This window comes from Cyprinus carpio, chromosome A3 (genome assembly GCF_018340385.1).
Source record: "Cyprinus carpio isolate SPL01 chromosome A3, ASM1834038v1, whole genome shotgun sequence".
NCBI classification, from domain to species: domain Eukaryota; kingdom Metazoa; phylum Chordata; class Actinopteri; order Cypriniformes; family Cyprinidae; genus Cyprinus; species Cyprinus carpio.
This window is the reverse complement of record NC_056574.1, coordinates 38,588,506-38,613,445: the sequence shown is the minus strand read 5'-3', so window position 1 is coordinate 38,613,445 and position 24,940 is coordinate 38,588,506. Positions and strand designations below refer to the sequence as shown.

At 36.0% G+C, this 24,940-nt stretch overlaps 1 protein-coding gene across 1 annotated transcript in view; it reads left to right on the top strand.

Moving 5' to 3' along the window:
* Positions 1–24,940, top strand: part of LOC122138836 (tripartite motif-containing protein 16-like) — a 34,415-nt gene that overhangs the window by 9,062 nt on the left and 413 nt on the right. Inside the window, exon 4 of the mRNA XM_042733470.1 lies at positions 23,186–23,724. Coding sequence (XP_042589404.1) covers positions 23,186–23,724 — 539 coding nt within the window. The remainder of the gene's footprint in view (positions 1–23,185; positions 23,725–24,940) is intronic.

The following is a 24,940-nucleotide window of genomic DNA, read 5'->3' as shown; positions in this document are numbered from 1 at the left end:
TTTAAAAGGAAGCCTTCTTTACTTGCTTTCATACAATTTAAGTAAAAAAAAAAAAAAAATGCAGCCGCATTTAAATGCAGTTGTGTATCATATTCCTTAAAATATCAGAGTGCAAGATTTGCGCGTGCATGAAGCTGAGTGCGACTCGCAGCATTTATTCTTATATGTTTACATATTTTATGTTCATTACAAATCTTGTTTGGTATTATTTTGTGTAATTGCATGTAAAAAATTATTTAATTTGTAGTGCATATGCAAAATGTGAAACTTCAATCTTATTCAATCTAAATGTCTATAGCATTTTATAATTATTTGTACAATAATATTTAACCCTCTGGAGTCTGAGGGTATTTTTGGGGCCTGGAGAAGTTTTGTCATGCCCTGACATTTGTGCTTTTTTCAGTTTCTTATAAATATCTAAATGGCTAAAGTCTAATCTCACTGTAATCAGCACATACTAGGCTATAATAATATGTGAGCAGCATGTATGTACATGATTGTGTTTTTGAGAAAAAAAATGTTATGCGTGGTTAGTGAAAAATTGAAAATGTTAAATCACTTGAATAAGGCAATAAAACACATACAGAAAATTGGTTCCCAGGAATTTTGAGAACTGGAGCTTGTAGCCTAGAATTTTTTTTTTTCTAAATGATGTGAAAATCATCTTGTTTACTCACTTACAGAAAACAATATATTGATTTAAATTTTCTAAGACACTTTTTGTTGGTAAAAGTCATATGCGAGTAGGCGTCAACTATCATGAATTCACACCTGAGAAGACAAAGGCCTGCATAATGAGCTGCATAATGAGCCATTCAGTCAGCTGTGTCACTGAGAGGGATGAGTTACAAGAAAGAATGTGAGGACAAAAAAAAATGTATATAATTTTATGTTTGTAGTTCATTTAGAATATATTTAATTATACCACAACATAATTTAATATTCACTTGTGAGTGCAGTTGAACAGTTTATTAGGAACAATCAAAGCTGACGTTCAAACTGAATTTCTTGCATCATTACTCCAGTCACACAATCCTTCAGAAATCCTTTTAACAATCTTATTTTCTACAAAAAAACATTTATTGTTATTATTATCATTATTATTATTATTATTATTATTAATGTTGAAAAGAGCTGAGAATATTTTTTTTAGGTTTTTTAGGGGGGATAAATTGAAAGAACAGCAATGATTGTTACATTTGTTACAGTTACATTTATTGTTACATTTATATTATTTACATCAAGCTTTTGAATGGTATAGTAGTGTATATTGTTATTGAAACTTAATAATATTTCACTTGATTATACATTTAGTCAGGAATTATAGGTTTAAAAGTCTTTGGAAAAAGTCTAACTAGTAAAATGTTTACACGTTATGTGAAAACTAGTACAAGTATATAAATAAATAAAAAAGAGACTTACTCATGTTTATGATCTCTGCTGAATAAAGTGCTTTATTCTTTTTTCTGAGGAAATCCAAATCTCAAATCCTCAACCACATCACATGTTTTTGCGGTGAATCATGTCTTATTCCTCTCATCGCGAAGCAAACAGTAAAATAAAAAAAAACTTGAAGAACAATCTTGCTGCGTTGTCTTCTGTTGTGTGGGCGTATTCAAAAGCCGTGCGCTTCAGTGAAACATTTGAATCTAAAAAGCGCGCGCTCGGCGCGGGGGCGTGGTCGCATTAGAAGATAATGAAGGCAGACGTGAAAAACGGACATCGCGTTGTTTTCATATGGATTACTTTATCACAGAATATTTGTTTTCAGCAGCACTTGTTTAGTTTAAAAGTAGACATGTCAGGCTTTCTATAGATATCTCTCTCATGTCTCTTCGTTGAGTATTCACTGAGTTACAGTTCATTTTAATGACGCATTTGTAACTGAAGATCAGCGCAGACAAAGGCTGCAGATAGCACTCCTTGTTTGTTATCTTTATTTTATAAGTGCACAAAGTTTTGTTTTTATTATGTCTGTATACAAAAAAAAGTAGACCCTTTACAGATTCGATTGATGTATTGCTCTTATCTGTACGATCAAAACTGAAAGTGTAATTTAAGTTCTTTTCGGGGTTATCAGGAGAAAATACCCCAAAACGCGTATACGCGTTAATCGACTTCAGAGGGTTAACTTAACCTGTTTTATATCTTTATTATTTAAGGCAGAAGAGAAACAAGTTTATAAGAGTCATGCATCTGTTTAATCTTGATCAAGAACAACGAATGATCAATGATTTGGAGCGGCATTGGCCATTAGATCATTTTAAAACGTCAAATAGCCTTCAATTTACAGGTTATAACTGCATCTGTCTTGGTTGTAGACTTGTGAAGATTATTTTTTAATGCGGATCCCGTACTGTAACCGAAAAGAAATGTGCTCTTTTATTATTCATATTCAAGTGTTTGTGCAAAAATTATTAATGCGCATGCATGACAGGGAGGCACCCTTTCGATCACTTGATTTTTTTTTCCTGTAAATGAAATAACTTAAAATTAGGGTGCCTCACATTGGGTACATGAGAAATATATCTACAGAAAGCTTGAAATGTAAGCATTATGTAATCTGTGACGGTTACATTTCTCTTTAAAGGTGTGTACAGTATACTGTGGAGATGAGAGTCAGCACTGTGAATTTCATCTTGCAGCCGACAAGAAAACATTTGTTTATTAATAAATAATTAAAATGTCTCCTTTTTCACAATTATTGGGCTACTTCTGCCTGTGCTTTGTGGCAAACTTAATGCGTGTGCTTGAGCGCGGAATATATTAAGGCTCATTATGGATTATATATGTTAATTTAATATAAACGTGCGATTAGTTGAATAATGACTTAAATGAATGACTACTATTAACTAGAAAAACCTTACGTGGGGGCAGACCTATTAAATACCCTCTAGACATCTTTGTTAAAGTTTTTAAAGCATTTTATATGCGTTTGCATAAATTCTGATTAGATTTTCATGAATCCGGCCCCAGGTTTTGACTGTGAATGTCACATCAGTAACGAAGTGCCCAGTAATGAAACTTAAAAAAATTAGGCCTACATGACATCTCGGGACAGTTTATTATTACTGCAATATATTTTTACATTTGTATTGCCAAAATGACTGCAGCGTTGAAAATAATAGCTACAAAGCAACAAATACATTAAGAATAAATAAATTAAAAAAACTTGACTTGACTGTCTATATAAAGAGAAAAAGATTCACACCTTTATTTCAACCCCCACAAGCTATACAGAACAAACGCGGACCCCCTCCAGTTGAACTGAATTCGGTCTGTTTTTTGGCTGCGAGGAACGGTATGTTGTCATGCTACTGGTTGAAATGTGCTGCCTGTACTCACAGCAGCCCTACTCTTTTTATTCATTATTTTCTCACAGCCCATATTGTTGTTTTCACCAGACCATAATAATAACAAATAATAATTAAATAATTAATAATTAATCATTCTTTTTGCAAAAATCATTCTTATTTGTAAACGTATGCGTTTGAGAAGGCTTTAAGACCAAGCGGAATCCTCTGCCAGCTGCTCCCGCTTCACAGCGAGCGCGACTCACACTAACTGCACCCAGGTTCACCAGCGTTTTGATTTTACAAAATCAGTTTGGGCGAATGCAATTTATTGATCATGAGCCCAACATTTAGCAAGGCAGGAAAACATTCAGTCTACCTGAAGGAAGACGTATTTCATTGTAAGTTAATGCTGTTAAATAGAGACAACAATAAAACAAATATAACAAAAAAAACTAGTGTAGGCTATTCTTAAACTTGGAGCTCATTATATTGAATTGGAGTACAAGTACAAATGAAGAAACCTACACTCTCTAAGTGTTCTTTTATTAAAAACATTTTATTTATTCACGGGCTATATGGTTGAAATAATATTTTAGTTCAAAACTTTAAGTGCCATTGTTTAAAAAAATGCTTTATTGACTAACGTTTCATAGACCTTCAGTAGTTATGCTTTAAAATCCCATGCCATTTGTAATTTCACAGTATTTTCACCTAAATTAATACCCTTGTAAAGTCACAATTCTATAATGGTAAAATTTACTCAGGCTGATGGCATTTTTTGTATGACAATATTTATTTATTTATTTATTTATTTTTAGAATAATTGTAGCCTACATAAATGGGTGAAGCAAAACAAATATGATTATTTCTGATAACTTTTTAACTGCAGGCAGATATAGGCCTACATTATTGTACATTACAAATATTTGGATCGTCCCTTATTCTGTCCCTTATTTTCTTAAAGAATAAAGTTCACAAGAATCACAATTAGCCCTTATTTTCCATTTCTGAAGTTAATTGGCAACCCTAATGATAATGTAATTTTCTTTTGACTCCCCTGACAGTGGCACCTTCCTCAAAAAAAAAACACAAAAAAAAACCTGTTGTAGGAGATATGCGAGCGAATAATAGATTTTAAAAATAAAAAAGTGTGTGCTTGGTTTCCGAAATGGAAAATGATTACAGTTCGTTATCACACTGTAAAAAATGATATGATGAAAAGTCATGATAGGCTACTTTAATTCATAGAAATAATTTAAGCAATTTAAAGCTTTTTTTTTTATACTAGATTCAACTTGAATCTCAATTAACCCTCTGGGGCCTGAGGGTGTTTTGGGGGCCTAGAGAAGTTTTGACATGCCCTGATATTTGTGTTTTTTTCAGTTGCTTATGCAAATATAAATTGCTAAAGTCTAATATCACTGTAATCAGCACAAACTGGGCTACAATAATATGTGAGCAGCATGTATGTACATGATTGTATTTTTGAGAAAGCGACGTTTATGTGTGGTTAGTGAAAAACTAAATTTTTGAAGTCACTGAAATAAGGCAATAAAACACCTAGAGAACATTTGTTCACAAGACTTTTGAGAACAGATTTTGAAGCCTAAGAGTTTTTGCTTCAAAATGATGTGAAAATCATCTTGATTACTCGCTCACAGAAAACAATATATTGATTTACATTTTTTAAGACACTTTTTGTGTAGAAAGGGTCTATGCGAGAGGGCGTGAACTATCATGAATATCATTGTGATTCACACCTGAGAAGACATAGACCCGCATAGTGTGATTTTCATTTAGGTGTGTTGTTTGGATGGGAGAGTTGAGTTACAAGAAAGACTATGAGGACAAAATATTTTTTTTTTTTTAATTACATTATTAACATTATTGTGATGGTCACTGATACTAGTACTAATTTATAGAAAAAAGAACACAATAACCACATAGCACACATATTATCAGTGATATTTACAGCTTACTTGATACATTTACACCTCAGAGGATCCCGGGTATAACACATTCAAAATATTTACACCAGTGCAGATATTCATGAACAGAGGCTTAGTTACATTCATAAACACAAGCATGCTTTGTATGTAGGCCTATACAATATATATAGTTATAAACATATTTGGCTATATTCGTGAACAGAGAATAGCCTATCTCAGTAAGGTTTTGTCTAACCATTCTTACTGATATTAGGCTAGCAACATTATTTTTTTTATATTGTATTGCTGTTTATGTTATATAACATAAAAAAAAAACATCCTAGCATGGTGAGACATTTGCCGTGAATTAAACTTTATAATGTTTCACTTGATTATACATTTAGTCAGGAATTATAGTTTGAAAAAAGTCTAACTAGTAAAATGTGTACAGGTCATGTGAAAACTAATACAAGTAGGATAATAAAAAAAAGACATACTCATGTTTAGGATCTCTGCTTGATCAAGCCGTTGAATCAATAATCCAAAGCTTCTTGAGGTGAATTCTTTCTTATTTGTCACAGCAAGTCTTTTCTGCTGTGAATTCCGTCTCATTCCTCTCAGCGCAAAGTGCAAAGTAAAATGTAAAAAAAACTCGCTGCTTTTTTATTGTTATGGGGTGTTTACTTGCTGCGACCATAATAATGCCAATAGCGCGCTCGGTGCATGGGCGTGGTCGAATTAGATATAATGAAGGGAGACGTGAAAGACTGACATCGCGTTGGTTTCATATGGATTACTTTATCACAGAATATTTGTTTTTGGTAGCACTTGCTCAGTTTAAAAGTCATGTCAAGCTTTCTATAGATATATCTCTCATGTCTCTGTGTTGAGTATTCACTGAGTTACAGTTCATTTTAATGACGCGTTTCTAAATGAAGATCACCGCAGACTGAGGCTGCAGACAGCCCTCCCTGTTTGTTTTCTTTATTTTATAAATGCACAAAGTTTTGTTGTTATTATGTGTGGATACAAATAAAACTAGACCCTTTACAGATTCGATTGATGTATTGCTCTTATCTGTACGATCAAAACTGAAAGTGTAATTTAAGTTCTTTTTGGTGTTATCAGGAGAAAATGCCTCAAAATGCATATTTGCGTTAGTCGGCCCCAGAGGGTTAACTTGCATCTTTTAGTTTTTTTTTTTTGTTTGTTTGTTTGTTTTGTTTTAAATTAACAATTCCTGTATAAAATGGGACAGCAACATTTGTATCAAACATTTTTAAATCATCCACAGCTGAGCATCGCGGGAGGCAGGTTCTCCGCCAGAGCGCACAAATTGAATGTGCATGCAGAATTTTTTGTTGGGGGGGGGGGTTTTTTTGTTTCTTAAAGTAATTTTCAGATGCAATGAAAAAAAAAACTGGATTAAAAACATACAAGAAACTTGTAAATAGTTAACAACATAGCAACAGAGTCTGGGCCTAATCTAGGCTAAGTATACTATAATGTAAATTTGTTAACCCACAGCAACCATTTTAACCAATTAATCGCCTATTTTCGTTTGCTGCATGTTTTTTAAAAACACGCTAATAATAAATTTTTTAGTTTTTGAGAGAAAAAAAATAAGTTGCATTTTATTACATTCAGAAATAATAATGGCAGGCCTAATAATGTTATAATGTACCAACAGGATATTTTTAGTTCCCCACACTTTACAACAAATCCTTTAAATTTAACTATCAGAACAGAACAAGAATTAAAAATATATTTACATTTACATTTAGTCATTTAGCAGACGCTTTTATCCAAAGCGACTTACAAATAAGGACAATGGAAGCAATCAAAAACAACAAAAGAGCAATGATATATAAGTGCTATAACAAGTCTCAGTTAGCTTAAATGCAGTACACGTAGCAAGGGCTTTTAAATAATATAATAAAAAAGAAAACATAGAATAGAAAAAGAATAGAGCAAGCTAGTGTTAGAGGTCTTTTTTTATAATTGTATAATAAATGAAAATAAAATAGAATACAAAAAGATTAGAAAGTTAGTTAGATTTTTTTTTTTTAAGAATAGAATTAGAATAGTGAGTGCTAAAGTTAGAGGGTCAAATAAAGATGGAAGAGATGTGTTTTAAGCCGATTCCTGAAGATGGCTAAGGACTCAGCTGCTCGGATTGAGTTGGGCAGGTCATTCCACCAGGAGGGAACATTTAATTTAAAAGTCCGTAAAAGTGACATTGTGCTTCTTTGGGATGGCACAATCAAGCGATGTTTCACTTACAGAACGCAAGCTTCTAGAGGGCACATAAGTCTGAAGTAATGAATTTAGGTAAAGGGGTGCAGAGCCATTGGTGGTTTTTGTATGCAAACATCAATGCCTTGAATTTTATGCCAGCAGCTATTGGTAGCCAGTGCAAATTGATAAACAAGAGGTGTGACGTGTATTCTTTTCGGCTCATTAAAAATTAATCTTGCTGCCGCATTCTGGATTAATTGTAAAGGTTTGATAGAGTAGTGGCTGGAAGACCTGCCACGAGAGCATTGCAATAGTCCAGTCTGGACAGAACAAGAGTTTGAACAAGGAGCTGTGCAGCATGTTCGGAAAGAAAGGGCCTGATGTTGAATAAAGCAAATCTGCAGGACCGGACAGTTTTAGCAATGTGGTCTGAGAAAGTTAGCTGATCATCAATCATAACTCCAAGGTTTCTGCCTGTTTTTGAAGGAGTTATGGTTGATGTACCTAACTTGATGGTGAAATTGTGATGAAACGATGGGTTTGCTGGAACCACAAGCAGTTCTGTCTTAATATATATATAATATAAAAATATATGAATATATAATTCTAATGGATAAATACAATTGCAGTATATAATAATAATATAGGCTTAGCTATACATTTTTTTTAAAATTATAATTTAAAGTGAAACATAAGGTAAAGTTGGGCTTACATCTCTCATTCGGGACAAATCCAAACGTTTCCATATTCGTGATGTTCCCCATTTGAAGCTTAACTGTTATTCATTAGGTAAAATAGGCTTTGTAGTTTACGCGTGTTTCAGTATCGATGGAAAAAAATCTTAATTAGCAAAAATATGCCAAAGTGGACCGCTGCTCACGCCGAATGGCACGGAGAACGGCTGCACTGTTTCCAATGAATATGTGCGCATTAGGCACCAGCGAGATCAAACAGCTGAAACAGAAAATACTCACACAGTAAAGGCATAATTTAAAACTGCAAAGTGTTAGCAGTTTGAATAATCAAGAATAATAGCAGAGTTAATAAGAATTATTCTAAATGCTGGACCATTCCCATTTCGCTCTGCATATGGAACCTGAAGGACTTTATTTTGTATGATTTATTTTTTCTACCAAGAATGAACCAAAATTAAAACATTTAGCTTTTAATCCGTGTGTGTGTGTGTGTATGTATATATATAGGCCTATATATGTAATGACTGTTAAATAACAATAGCATGCATAAGAGCCTTTGTGTAAAGGTCTTTCTTTTAATTTTTGATACATAGACTGTAGCCTAAGACTATCCCACGTCTTGAAATTTACTCACTGTAAATTTTCTAATGGTTTTTAAGGATGTTACAATGTTATATTATAATGTAATTTTGTTGTACTTCGTCCTTTCATCTCTGTTTACAAACCAGCATTTTACAATTAGGCTACAGTCAGTTTGCAATCCGTCCCTTTGTGCCACCTGGCGACAGTTTCATGAATAATTTTATCACGCAACTGACTTGCAGTTAACGCCGCGGCCCTGTGGCGGTGGTATTACCCATTCTGGTTGTCCACCTACTGTAGTAATGAGCAGTGGCTATGTGGATTAGGTTTTAGTAGTTTTGGTTGTAAAATATAAATGCATGGATTACTTTCTCAAACTCAGCAGGGTTTAAAAAAACTTTTAACTTTGGCCAGTAGTCTCAGCTAGAAAAAACATGATTTGATAACTGCATTTACCTGCTTATCAAATAGCAGTGGAGAGTCAAAGACAATACCCAGATTTTTAACAGATGGCTTTACATAAGCAGCTAAGCTGCCTAACACTTGATTTAAGCTGCCAGAAAAAGCTAATGGTCCAAACACAATTGCCTCAGTCTTACTCTCGTTTAAGTTCAAAAAAAATTTGGACATCCAAGCCTTAATATCTGACAAACAGGCAGTTAGGGTAGACAAACCAGCATTGTCATTTTGCTTGATTGGCACGTATATTTGAGTGTTGTCTGCATTAAAAAAAAAATACTCTGTGTTTTCTAAATATTGAGCCCAAAGGGAGCATATATAAAGAAAACAAAATGGGAGCAAGAATAGATCCTTGAGGAACCCCACAGGTCAGACACACTTTGGAGGATAAACATCCATTTATATAAACCGAAAAGGTTCTATTGTTCAAATAAGACTTGAACCAGTTCAGTGCATGACCTCTAATACCTGCACAGTATTCAAGATGAGAAATAAGAATGTCATGATCGACCGTATCAAAGGCAGCACTCAAATCCAACAGCAGAAGTATTACAGAGTTCCCAGAATCAACAGATAATATAATAAAATATCAGTTGACACTCTTAAGAGAGCAGATTCTGTACTGTGATGTTTCCTAAAACCAGACTGAAAAGATTCAAAATACTCCATTTGAGTCTATAAAAAATCTAATAACTGGACAGAAACTACCTTCTCAAGGATTTTAGAGATAAAAGGTAGATTAGAAATTGGCCTAAAATTTGAGAGAACTGTCACATCAAGGGTTAGATTTTTTTCAACAATGGTTTAACATAGCATGCTTTAGATATGTGTGGAACAAATCCAACAGGACTCTCTTATTTATTATTTTACAATACAAGGCCCAATAACATCAAAAACTGAATAAGTAGGTGCGCTGGAATAACGTCAGTTATAGAATTTGGTTGTTGGTTTTAACTTCATAACCAAGTCGGAACTTCCGGTTATGGCGATGTGCTGATGAGACGCCATGAGTTGGTTCCAGCAAGAAAGCAGAAAGGAAGCCCAAAAAAGCAACAATGATATTGCGTCAGATTCTGAGGGCCTGGAAGAAGGGGTTGCGTGTTACATATGGCAGAGAAAAGTTGTCACCAAGTTATGGAGATCAAGCTAGCAGCTTTCCGACGATGACACAAGTGATATTCTCCCAAGCAATACATTTAGTGAGTCGTTGACATGACTTCTCAATTTGAAACTGTCCTTTCAGCTGTACAAGATGTTTAAAAATCAAGTTGCCAAGTGTTTCGGAAGATTGACGCAGACGAGTAATGCATTTCACAGACCAAAGATTCGATTACTACCTTCAAAAAGATGACCAGTGCTCTCAAAAACGAAAGTTGCAGCACTTACTTGGAAAATAGATGACCTGGAGAATCGCAGTCGATGCTCCAAACCTGAGACTCGTACGGTTTACCAGAAAAATCAGAGGGCAGCGCCGCATCGTGTTTCAGTGTCTTAGAAAGCTGGTTACCTGATGCACTAGACATGGAGCCATTATGAAAACCCCTGGCCACTAGAGAGGGCTCACAGATTGGCAGTATGCGGAGGATGATGATACGGCTTCAGGAATGTCACAAACCGAGAGTGCTGATTCGCAAAGTTGGTCTGGAATTACAGAGGACAAGTGAGGTGTTAATGAATCGACAAGTAGTGGCGGTGCACACACTTTGGAGGATTAAACATCCATTTATTGATGAACCGAAAAGGGTTCTAATTGTTCAAATAAGACTTGAACCAGTTCAGTGCATGACCTCTAATACCTGCACAGTATTCAAGATGAGAAATAAGAATGTCATGATCGACCGTATCAAAGGCAGCACTCAAATCCAACAGCAGAAGTATTACAGAGTTCCCAGAATCAACAGATAATAAAATATCATTTGACACTCTTAAGAGAGCAGATTCTGTACTGTGATGTTTCCTGAAACCAGACTGGAAAGAATTCAAAATACTCCATTTGAGTCTAAAAAATCTAATAATTGGACAGAAACTACCTTCTCAAGGATTTTAGAGATAAAAGGTAGATTAGAAATTGGCCTAAAATTTGAGAGAACTGTCACATCAAGGTTAGATTTTTTTCAACAATGGTTTAACAATAGCATGCTTTAGATATTGTGGAACAAATCCAACAGACTCTTATTTATTATTTCTACAAAACAAGGCCCAATAACATCAAAAACCTGAATAAGTAGGTGCGCTGGAATAACGTCAGTTATAGATGTGGTTGGTTTTAACTTCATAACCAAGTTCGGAACTTCCGGTTATGGCGATGTGCTGATGAGACGCATGAGTTGGTTCCAGCAGAAAGCAGAAGCCGAAAAAAGCAACTGATATTGCGTCAGATTCTGAGGGCCTGGAAGAAGGGTTGCGTGTTACATATGGCAGAGAAAAGTTGTCACCAAGTTATGGAGATCAAGCTAGCAGCTTTCACGATGACACAAGTGATATTCTCCAAGCAATACATTTAGTGAGCGTTGACATGACTTCTCAATTTGAAACTGTCCTTTCAGCTGTACAAGATGTTAAAAATCAAGTTGCCAAGTGTTTCGGAAGATTGACGCAGACAGAGGAATGCATTTCACAGACCAAAGATTCGATTACTACACTTCAAAAGATGACCAGTGCTCTCAAAAACGAAAGTTGCAGCACTTACTTGGAAAATAGATGACCTGGAGAATCGCAGTCGACGCTCCAACCTGAGACTCGTAGGTTTACCAGAAAAATCCGAGGGCAGCGACGCGTGTGCAGTCTTAGAAAGCTGGTTACCTGATGCACTAGACATGGAGCCATTATGAAAACCCCTGGCCATAGAGAGGGCTCACAGGATTGGCAGTATGCGAAGATCTGATACGGACAGGAATTCAACACCGAGAGTGATGATCGCAAAGTTCTTGAATTACAGAGACAAGGAGCGTGTAATGAATCCGGCCAGAGTGAAGAAGGACACGCTGTTCCAAAACCACAGAGTCATGTTTTGCCCAGACCTTTCTGCAGAAGTAAACAAGCAACGGAGACAATTCGATGAAGTCAAGAGGAAGCTGCGAGCTAAGGGCCTACAGAATGGATTCATCTTTCCAGCGCGCCTTCGGGTGACTGTCAATGGCCAATCTCACGTCTTTCAAACTTCATCCGAAGTCTAACAAATATGTAATTTTGAGACATTATTTTAATGATTTATTCACACTCAGGAATATGGGAATAACGGACAATTATTAATAGGACATATTCCTTATAAGGGGACAAAGTCATTTCAGTGGAGCACATGTGGGATGTAATTCTCACCATTCATCGTACCATTCAGATGGGGGAAGTTAGAAGTAAAGTAGCATGTGGATTTGCTGGTGGTTCTCGGCAACCCACAGTTGTAGTGTTTAAATGTTTATGTTGGTTAGTGTTTCTAATTATGATGTTTTCTAATTTTACCTTTTATTGTCACAAGGTACAGGTGATTTTCTGTTTTAAAACTAAGGAGAGTATTGTATTATCTAGTACTACAAGATTTGGCAGGGACTATTGGGGTTAAGTTTATTTCTTGGAACTGTAGGGGGCTGCATACTTTTTACTAAAATTAAACAAGTAATGACTAGGATAAAGCAGCTACACTCCAAAATTGTTTTTCTCCAAGAAACACATTTAATGTCTAAAGACATATGTAGAATACGTAATAGATGGCCTGGTCAAGTGTTTTCAGCTTCGTTTAGTACTCAAACACGAGGAGTTATTACAATGATCCATAAATCAATCACATTTCAAGTAGCTAAGACTGACTTTATCCAGCCTTTCTGGGTTTTATGTAATTGGTGGGGATTTCAATTGTACACTGGACCCAATTATAGATCGTTCTTCCGGCACTGATCAGTTACATAGACAGACCAGAAAGACCCTTCATTATTTTATAAAGGACTTAAACCTAATAGAAATATGGAGACAGTTACATCCTAAGGATATTCAGTACTCTTGCTTTTCCAGAACACATCAGTCTTATTCCAGAATTGATTATTTTCTGATTTCAGCAACAATTCTGTCATATATTACTGATTCTCTTTATGATACAATAGTAATTTCAGATCATGCGCCTATACTATTTACTTATAATGACCCTGGGTTATCAGGTGGTCCTCCAGTATGGAGATTTCACCCTAAATGGCTCCTAGATGAAAATGTTTGTGAAAATCACACAACAGATAGAAATGTATTTTGATATTAACACAACACAAACCTGAGCCTGTATCAGATGGGAAGCTTTTAAAGTTATAAGTCTTATAAGCATCACAAGCAGTAAATCAAAAGGCTGCAAAAAAGAATTGACTGCACTCAATACAAAAATTAAACTTCTTGAAAAAAACTTATCAGATAAAGATGATTTAACCATTCACCAAGAATTGTTAACTCTTAGAACTAAATACAACAAACTATCTGCCAAAAAAGCAGCTGCCAGCCTTATGATGTTAAGGCAAAATTATTATGATCAAGGTGAGAAAGCTGGGAAATTGTTAGCTTGGAGAATTTAACAAAATCAATCTGAAAGAACAATAAATTCTATTGAAGATAATAAGGGGAATATCACAAGTGACCTGACTAAAATAAACAATACTTTTAAATGCTTTTTCGAGACTTTATACACCTCTGAATATTTAAACAATGGTGCACAAACCACCTTTCTGGATAGTCTATCCATACCTAGTCTGTCTGAAGAGGCAAAATTGTTCCTGGACATAGATATAACAGAAGAAGTAATTACAGAGGCTATTGATAGTTTAATAACAGCGGGACGAACACCGGGACCAGACGGTCTTAATGTAGACTTTTATAAGAAATTTTAAAGAAAACTTGTCCCACCAATTTTAGAAGTGTTAAAAGAATCCTTTGAAAATGGTGTGCTCCCAGACTCTTTAAGAAACGCGTTAATTACGTTACTTACTAAGCCTAGTAAAATAAATACTAAATGTGAATCATTTCGGCCAATTTCATTACTTAACACAGATGTTAAGATATTGAGTAAAATTCTGGCAAGGAGGTTGAAGGCACTTCTACCCAATATAATACATCGAGATCAAAATGGATTTATTAGAGGTAGGCAAGGTCTCCATAATGTTAGAACTTTGCTTAACATTTTATATCTTAAAAAGGGAGCTTCTGATATGGCCATTCTGTCCCTGGATGCTGAAAATGGCCTTATCTATTTGAGGTCCTGAAAAGATTTGGGTTTGGAGAAACTTTTCGTAAATGGATTAAGATACTTTACAAGCATCCTATCTTACTAATAGTATTGTCTCCAGGGCTTTTAATATCGAAAGGGGCACTCGTCAAGGATGCCCCTTATAACCTCTTCTTTTTGTCTTAGCAATCGAGCCTCTTGCCATAGCAATAAGGTCTCACTGTAACATACTAGGCATCAGATTAAACACCACAGATATATGTATTTTTTTGTATGCATGTTGTTATTTTATACCTTACAAGTTTGGCCCGCTCCATTCCTTCACTTATACAACTTCTTTCAATATTTTGTAACTTCTCTGGTTATAAAGTTAATCAGTCTAAATCATGTCTTCTTTTATTGAATAAGGATGATAATCAACGACCAGCTGTTACTCAATTTAATATAGTAGACTCTTTCACCCATTTAGGAATTAAAATCGAAGCTAATGTAGATTATATATCCTCAGAAAATGATCAACCCCCTTTTAAACAATATCTCCAAATTCATTGACAGATGGAAAAGTCTACCCATATATCGCTAATTGGACGTATAAATGCAATAAAAATTTGCATATTACCTAAAATACTATACTTCTTTCAAAATATTCCCCTGTGCCCTCCACCCTCCTTTTTTACGTCACTTGTTTTCACTGATTTTATCTGGAGTAATAAACGAGCTCGATTTCGACTGCTGCTATTATACTTATCATACAATAGGGGTGGTCTCCAATTTCCTAATCTACAGTGGTATTATTGGGCAGTGCAATTGAGGTCTACTTTATACTGTTTTTCTCCTGAACCTCACCCATCTTGGTTGGACATTGAATCTTTATTCGACTGATTTCAAAATTCTCTGAAAGGGTAAAGATATTGTATCTCTTAATCCTATTCTCATTAATACAATTAAAGTCTGGTTTGATGTGCATAATTTTTTAGGTCAGACAAATACTTTATCATGTTTTACCCCAATATGGGGAAATGAAAGCTTTAAACCAGCTAGATCAGACTCCGGATTTAAGCTATGGTATGATAAAGGACTGCAAAAAAATGAGGATTTTTAACAACTTAATGTCCTTTGCAGATATTGTGGCACAGTTTGATATTCCTAAAACACATTTCTTTAAATTTCTTCAGTTTAGGAGCTAGGTTTCTTCACACCAAGGTACAAAGCTTACAAAACCCATTAAGACTTCTCTTGAAATTTTACTATCAAAGTCACCCCAATCTAAAGGCTTAATATCAATGTTTTATTAATTATTTGAGTCATACTCTAAAGAATCTTCAGAATCCAAACTGATCTCCTGGAGAGAAGATTTAAAAGTTAACATTTCCTTAGATATATGGGAAAAAATATGTATAAAAGCTCAAGGGCAAACAGTTATCTTAAATTAATACAGTACAACTGGATTATGAGAGCGTATTTTACTCCAGTTAGGTTAAACTAAATTTGTCAGAACACTCCAGACACATGCATTAAATGCACATCTGATAAAGGCACACTTTTGCACTGCATGTGGGGTTGTCCTAAGGTGCAGGAGTTTTGGAAAGAGGTAGTTTCACTCATTTTTCAGATGATATCTGTAATAACATAAGTTATTAATGTACATTCACATATATAGATCAGGGGTGCAAACACATGTACGGTCAAAAAAGAGAGAGGTAATCGAAGCCCCCACCCAGCGGCAAATATCCAGATACTTACATTGCCACCAACCCCTGCCATCCCCAGCCCACCCCATAGGCACAGACTAAAATGAAATTCTGAAAATCAAAATACACAGACGCTAATTTGTAATATTCAATTTCATTTTTTATTCCGAAACATAAACTCTCATTGAACTATCTTCTTGCTTTACTCCAACTTCCTCTTCTTCCTGGCCACCTCCTGCAACGTATCCAGGGCCTTGCGTCTGGCTGCATTAATTTTCTTATCAACATGTTTGAGACGTGTCTGCCTCTCTTCGGCCAGAGCAGTGGTCTTGGCCTTCTCTGTACTTTCACATGTAGCACTGCAGCCATACTCCACCTGCCTCTTCTGCTTTGCCTCCATCCTCTTCTCTCTGTCGGTCTTGTCCCTTCTCCCTGCAACCCTAATGTTCTGGCAGAGAGTTTTATCAACTGGCCCCAGTTTGATGTCATCTCTTTTGAACATGCCAATGCCAGTCTTGCCCCTTGACCTCAGCACATATTTGACAGTCTGCACTGCATCAAAGGTGGAGATCTTCATGCTAGATCTTTTAGCATCAATCACATCTCCCATGAGACTAAAGGAGGACTCTACCAGTGGTCCATGGAAGATGGAGAGGGCCCCTCTGATAACCTGGCTGAGAGCTGGATACTTCCCCAAACTCATGACATGGGCCCACCACTTCACAATGTCATCTCCATCTTCATACTTGGCCAGGTTGGGGTCCACATTGTACCTAATGATCTCCTGGTTGATGTCACTCTCTAGGGGCACTAAATGTTTTATGATCCTAGCCAACTCCTTCAGCTGAGTAACAGCCTGGGAATGGCCCCTCACCACAGGATCAATAGAGGACAAGGCCTGTAGGGTCTTCTTACTTTTGAGAGGTAGTTTGTTCTGCATGTACTTGCCACAAGCTGTGTATGCCTTGGTCACCTTCCCAATAAAATCCATGATTATCTGCAACACACATACCATACAAAAAACATGTTTAAACTGAGTTCATACTCAGGTTTCATGGCTGCAGCACAATGGCAAGTCATATCAGCATATCAGATCATGTTCGATCATATTACTTAAAGTCAATGGGGACCAGCAACTGTTTAATTACCAACCTTCTTTAAAATACCTTTTTTTGTGTTTAGCAGAAGAAAGGAAATAATACAGGTTTGGAACAACTTGAGGGAGAGAAAATGACAGAATTTTCATTTTTGGGGTGAACTATTCCTTTAACATTGTTGCCCAGCATGACTATACCAGCTCAGCAAACAGAAGTCTACAGAGAAATGTCACCTTATTTGAGCAGACTTTGCTTTTCCAGTGCTTGATCGGTACATGATTGGAGCGTTTGGGGCGTGAACGACAGAGCAGAACGCGCAGCGCAAACACAGAGTCGGACATTGAGCAGAGAGCGCAGCGCGCCGACACCTATGGCCGACACACACACACACACACACACACACACACACACACACATACACACACAGACACACACACACACAGACACACACACACAGACACACGGAACAGAGAGTGCGGCGGCGCACACGGAGCGGAAAAGACCCGCTCATGAAAGCTGCGCGAGAATGAAACCCGATCCACATATTTTCGGCTTTTCAATAGCAGTCGCAACAGGAAATCATTAAAACGAGGCAAAAAAAGTTCTGCGTTAAATGCGTTTTTTTTTTAACGCGTTAAACATTTCAAATTAATCGCAAAGATTAACGCGTTAATTCCCCCAGCCCTAATTAATATTAATAAAACATCCTAACTATCAGCATTGGCTTGTTCTACCTCTTTTACTGACGGCTTACAAAATGAAACAGGTAACGTTAGCACCACAACCATTATTTGCACTCGCACAAATTAGCAGTAACTTACTCCTGAATATATTTTTAGGTTACCGTATATATCGACGGATTACATTTTTCACGAGCACATGCGATTTCGAGCCTAACAACTTTTTCTATGTAGCTGCAGTCATCCATAATTTGATCTGCTAGCTAGCACTAACGTTAGGTCTTTACATGTGAACTTGATGTAGCTAAATCGTACTGATAGCAGGTTACACACAGACATACAACATATTACCTCGGCCTAGTTAAAATGTTTAATAAATTACATGACTAGTAGATTACATAACATTATAAACCAAAAATATCCTTACCTCCAGTCATTGATGATCTCACCAGTTTCCAGTAAAACGGGAAGGTGCGGCGCCGAACTCGGGTCTCAGGGAGAAATAATGCTGCAGTGGCAGATATACCGCAGCGAGAAGAAACATAGTGGTTCACACCAGCGCACATATCGGTGCTGTTTTGGCGCGCAGTGTTCTGATTTGCTCATTTACTTTTTTGGTGGAGGCAATCCTGAATTACTGATGGTGAAATTATAATCCGACACTCTCAGACTCTCAGACACCCCCCCCCCCCAGAAAAAAAAACTCTTCGGATCTGCACGATTCACACAAGTCACCCAGACGGCCGTGAAAAAAGCGAGAGCCGCCAAAAAGCGCGCTGTTTGCACCCCTGATAGATATCATAAACATAGTCTATATTTCTATTTTTCACATTCTATATTCCTACTCTATCCTTGCATATATAGATATACATAGTCTATATTATACATAGTCTATGATATACATAGTCTATACTTCTACATTCCTACTACTGCAGCATAGTTTTTATTATTATGTTTCTTACATTGTGTGTGTGTATAGTCTGTATCGTGTACAGTTTGTCTATGTGTGTATATAGTTTTGCACTGTCTTGACATTCATTGTGGACAGCAAAGTAAGAATTTCATTGCTCAGGGAAACTTGTTTTCCTCACTGGGTATATGACAATAAATGCTTTGATTCCTTGAAAAGAGTGAATAAGATTTTTAAACTCTTTAGCAAGCGGATTTGTATCGCAGCATACATGAATATTAAAATCACCAACAATCAAGAGTCTATCAAATTGAGAAACAATTCCAGCTAAAAAATCAGCAAACTCATGTATAAAGTCTTTGTTTGTTTTTGGAGGATGGTATACAATAGCAATTGCTAATTTGTTTGTCCCTTTTCAGATTAAATAACAGTACCTCAAAGCTGGAGAAAGTCTCAGATTGTATAGTCCGACAAGTGAAACAGCTTTTAAAAACACATGCTAAGCCGCCAGCCTTTCCAGTTGATCTTGGGCAGTTTAAAAATGAACAGTTTGAAGGTACAATTTCAGAAAGGACTCACATCCTCAGTTGACAACCAAGTCTCAGTCACAAATAAAAAATCCAGATCTTTTGTTGTAAAAAAAAAAAAATAATGTAAAATAAATGTTTTATGTTATATTCGGTTGTGTCTACATATTATGTTTTTTTTTGTGTGTTGGGAGGGTCTGTTTTGTGCATCTGGGCGTCACAGAGATCACGCGCTCTATATGCATGCATTGCATATAACATTAGGCATTCGGATTGATTACCATTAGTATTATTACACAATAAACACTAAAAACTAAATGGCTAGTATAGCAAAACCATGTTAATGTGTGGTTTCTTTAGTTTAACTTTTATGCGTTGTTGGGGACGTTTTCGTCCACTAGGGGGTAATGTTGAGTCTTATTTTGGCCACAACTTCCCTGTGTTTCAGCAAATGGAATGATTTTTGGTGACAAATCTTATTTTTACACATATTTTGGGAAAATGCTTTGAAAATTTTCAAAAACTCAAAAATACACTGTGGGCAAATTCACTACCCTTTCGTTATGTTCGGGATGAAAACATCCACTAAATTAAACTGTTGTAAAAATGTATCAGATAAATATTTTTTTCAAACTTTTTTGCATAAATCTATTAATTAACCTCAGTCCTGATCAAAACTACCAAATGTTTAAAAAAAATCCAAGATTTTAACTCTTTAATTAACAAGTTCATAAATTATGTCACTGATTTTGGGGGGGGGGGGGGGGAAACACACAAAATGACATATTTTCAATATAAAAAGTGATTGTGGACTGGATATTTTACCTTTCATCACAGTTTTGGGCATGTCAAAGATTAGTAACAACATTGGCTTTGATGCATTATTAGTTTTTGTGCAGCATTAGATTTTATTTTTTTTCTCCCTCATTTATGGTTTGTGGCTGTTTTTGCCCCATTGACTTTCATTATAACGACATTTTTTGATTGCAAAGCCATGACACCATAAAATCATGCATTCTTGATTGTTTGTGGTTTTCCCTTTTGGGAAGAGGTAAAATTTGTTATTTTTACAGTTGATCACTAGGTGGGACCATTAACCCTTTAGATAGGCCTGTGCAAAAAAAAAAAAAACGTAGTTTCTGGCTTGTATATGGAGTTATATGGAGTATAACAGCAAATAATAGTGTTTGTGTGTGTGTGAGTTTCTTTATTGATTGTTTGTTTTTTTTGTTGTTGGGAGGTGGTATTTTTTGTTTTTTTTGTTGTTGATTAGTTGTTGGGATTATCCCTTTAGATAGGCCTGTGCAAAAAAAGGCTTATTTTTTTGCTTGTATATGGAGTTATATGGAGTATAACAACAAATTATAGTGTGTGTGTGTGTGTGTGTGTGTGTGTGTGTGTGTGAGAGAGAGAGAGAGAGAGAGAGAGAGAGAGAGAGAAAGAGAGAGTGTGAGAGAGACCTTTGTGCACTTACCTTGATGTATCTGAAAAAATCCAAATATGCACCTCAGCTCTCAGAACTACATGGAGTAAACAATAAAAAAAGAAGTGTGTTTATGCACCTGCTGCCTTTTCATGGTGAAAAGTACGGATGGCCTATGTGTGAAATGCTTGTCTTTTCTTGATGGTAAAGCCAGTTTAAAACCTTAAAATCCTTCAGTGATACATTTTTTGATTTTTCTGTAAAAAAAAAAAAAAATCTACTTTGCATCAGATTTATGAACATAATTTATCATGAACCAAAATGCAATACCAAATTCAAATGAACTGAAGCTCGCTGGAGGGGTCAAGCTGCATAATAATTTCTAAAACTTTGGTACAAGTCAAGCCCTTTCTCGTGTTGCTTGCTGCTCTTCTCACCATCAAATGACCAGCAGGATGGCATGCAAGTGTTTAAATCCATGTACTTTGCTTTTGTTTAGTCTATACTTATCAACACCATTAAAAGGCAGCAGGTGCATAAATACACTTTTGTTTACTCCATGTAGTTCTGAGAGCTGAGGTGTACATTTTGATTTTCTCAAATACATCAAGGTAAGTGCGCAAAGGTCTGTCTCACACACTCTCTCTCTCTCTCTCTCTCTCTCTCTCTCTCACACACACACACACACACACACACACACACACACACACACACACACACACACACACACACACTCTATTTGTTGTTATACTCCATATAACTCCATATACAAGCCAGAAACTAAGCCTTTTTTTGCACAGGCCTATCTAAAGGGTTAAGGTCCCACCTAGTGATCAACTGTAAAAAATTACAAATTTTACCTCTTCCCAACAGGGAAAACCACCAACAATCAAGAATCTCACACACACACAAACACTATAATTTGCTGTTATACTCCATATAACCCCCTATACAAGCCAGAAACCATGTTTTTTTTTTTTTTTTTTTGCACAGGCCTATCTAAAGGGTTAATGGTCCCACCTAGTGATCAACTGTAAAAAACAACATATTTTACCTCTTCCCAACAGGGAAAACCTCCAACAATCAAGAATCTCACACACAAACACTATAATTTGCTGTTATACTCCGTATAACTCCATATACAAGCCAGAAACCAGAAACTAAGCTTTTTTTTTTTTTTGCACAGGCCTATCTAAAGGGTTAATGGTCCCACCTAGTGATCAACTGTAAAAATAACAAATTTTACCTCTTCCCAAAAGGGAAAACCACAAACAATCAAGAATGCATGATTTTATGGTGTCATGGCTTTGCAATCAAAAAATGTCGTTATAATGGAAGTCAATGGGGCAAAAACAGCCACGAACAATAAATGAGGGAGATAAAAATAAAATCTAATGCTGCACAAAAACTAAAAATGCATCAAAGCCAATGTTGTTACTAATCTTTGACATGCCCAAGAATGTGATAAAAGTAAAAAAAAAAAAAAATCCAGCCACAATTACTTTTATATTGAAAATAAGTCATTTTGTTTTGTTTTTTCCCCCAAATCAGTGACATCATTTATGAACTTGGCAATTAAAGAGTTAAAATCTTGGATTTTTTTAAAAACATTTGGTAGTTTTGATCAGGACTGAGGTTGATTAATAGATTTATGCAAAAAAAATTGAAAAAAAATATTTATCTGATACATTTTTACAGCAGTTGAATTGAGTGGATGTTTTCATCCCGAACATAACGAAAGGGTAGTGAATTTGAACAATGCACAAGGGTTAAGTTTTTTTTTTTTTTTGTAGTAGGCTAAACCCATGTTTAATTTTCATAAAGGTACATCTGTAATTAAAACATTATGTAACTGAGTGCATAAATGAACGTGAGTAATCTTACCTGATGCTGATATTTAGCCAGTATTAACAGTTTACGTGATCTGGCTCTTGATTTTATTATTTTAATTTTTTTATTATTATTATTTCTTTGCCGGGAAGCAAATATATCAAACATGTGTGCGGTAAGAGCATCTACGGTAATTCACATTGGCCAAAACAGACAAGGAAACGCATTGTGAAATAAAATATTGCCGGCAATCACAGACATTCGCATTCGGACAGGATTAGTTTTCTCAGAGGATCACTGAGTTTGCTGAAAAACAGTAGGTAATTTGCTCTGGAATTATTACAGAGGTTGTGTGAGAAAAACACAGACGTGGCAGATTTGGACGGGATTAAAATCACCAAGTACGTCTGTGAAACACAGATTTCTCTAACGACCCCCTGTAAAACTAGTCCCGTCCGAATAGGGCTTTATTCACCAATGATCTAACATTTATCAGAGCCATCTTAACTTGCACTGACTCACCAATCGACTGAGCTAAGGAATAAATCATTACGGTGATTTATTCCTCCTCAACGAAAACGAACCAGGGACGACCAAGCCCTCGGAATCAAAATGTCTCTGTTCTTGTGTTTCAGATGCCTGTGATATCACACTGGATCCAAACACCGCAAACACTGCACTTATTCTGTCCGAGGAGAACAAAAAAGTGACACGTGTGAGAGAGAAACAGCCGTATCCTGATCATCCAGACAGATTTGATTATTGGGAACAGGTGTTGTGTAGAGAGAGTGTGTGTGGACGCTGTTACTGGGAGATTGAGTGGAGTGGAGACAATGATGTGTTTATATCAGTGTCATATAAGAGCATCAGCAGGAAGGGAGGTTATGAGTGTTTGTTTGGAGGTAATGATCAGTCCTGGACTTTGATCTGCTCTCCTGACAGATACTCATTCAAACACAATAACATAGAGACTGTTCTCCCTATAGAACCCATCAGCAGTAGAACAGACGTGTGTGATGATCACTATATAACAGGAGTGTGTGATGATGATCACTATATAACAGGAGTGTGTGATGATGATCACTATATAACAGGAGTGTGTGATGATGATCACTATATAACAGGAGTGTGTGATGATGATCACTATATAACAGGAGTGTTTGTGGATCACAGTGCAGGAACTCTTTCCTTCTACAGCGTCTCTGACACAATGAGCCTCATCCACACAGTCCAGACCACATTCACTCAGACGCTCTATCCTGGGTTTAGGGTTGGTTTTGGATCATCAGTGAAACTGTGTTGATGAATCAGAATAGACTGATGAGAGATTCTACCCATAATGCTTTGAGCTGCATGACAAATCAGTAACAGTGAGATATTATAGAGTGTCTTCATTACATGAATATTGTGTCAGTCAAATAACATGAATCAGAATAAACGTGTCATAAATACTCATCTAGACCAGGAGTTGGCAACCTTTTGGGCATGAATTTTTCTGGTTAACCACTGTGCCAGAAAACAAAAACCGCAACAAATTTTCATCTTACCTCACTCTCTTTCAATGTTAAACTGACACTGCCTGCTGGAATTCGCAATCTGCTTCTGTGAACCGCAAACTCTGCCTACTTTGATATGATTGGTCATCTGAATTATTTTGACACTGACCAGTGCAGACAGATCAGGCTGAAAATGTAACTTAACAACAAGAGCAACAATATTGGGGAAGGGCATTTTTAATTATTAGGGGGACTTGTCGGTTTGCAGTTTTCACTATTATCCCTCTGCATGCTAAAGTTGCCGACCCCTGATCTAGACAGTAAGTTCAGTCATTCATTCAGAACATGCCGTTAAATGTGTTATAATTCATGTGGTTTTTCTCTATTGTTTGTAATAAAACAATGACAAATCAGCTTGAGATCATATTTTAGTGACTGTTAGTGATTTGAATGTGTGAATGCTGTATGAATCATGAATATAAATGATTCCTCACAAGACTGAAATGAGCTTCATGACAGTTTCTGACGTTATGAAATATGACATTAATCACAGCTTTTAATAAAATCTAACTACAGTAGAGCCATATTAAATCATTACAGGATCTCTTTCAAGCAGTGAAAGGAGCAGCAGGGATTTTGGCTTTTTAAGATTCAAAATGAACATGATTTAATGGACAAAAAAAAAAAACTTTTATTATTATTGTTATTATTTTATTTACTAATATATGTACAAACTTTGCTGAATTGAACAAGTATTACCTTAGATATAATGCAAACATTACCATAGCTGAAGCATGGGGTTTTATTAACTAAGTTTGTTAAATTATAACAAATAAACGAAGGAATAATGTTACTATTGCAACAATCCTATGGTAATGTAAAATAAAAACTGAA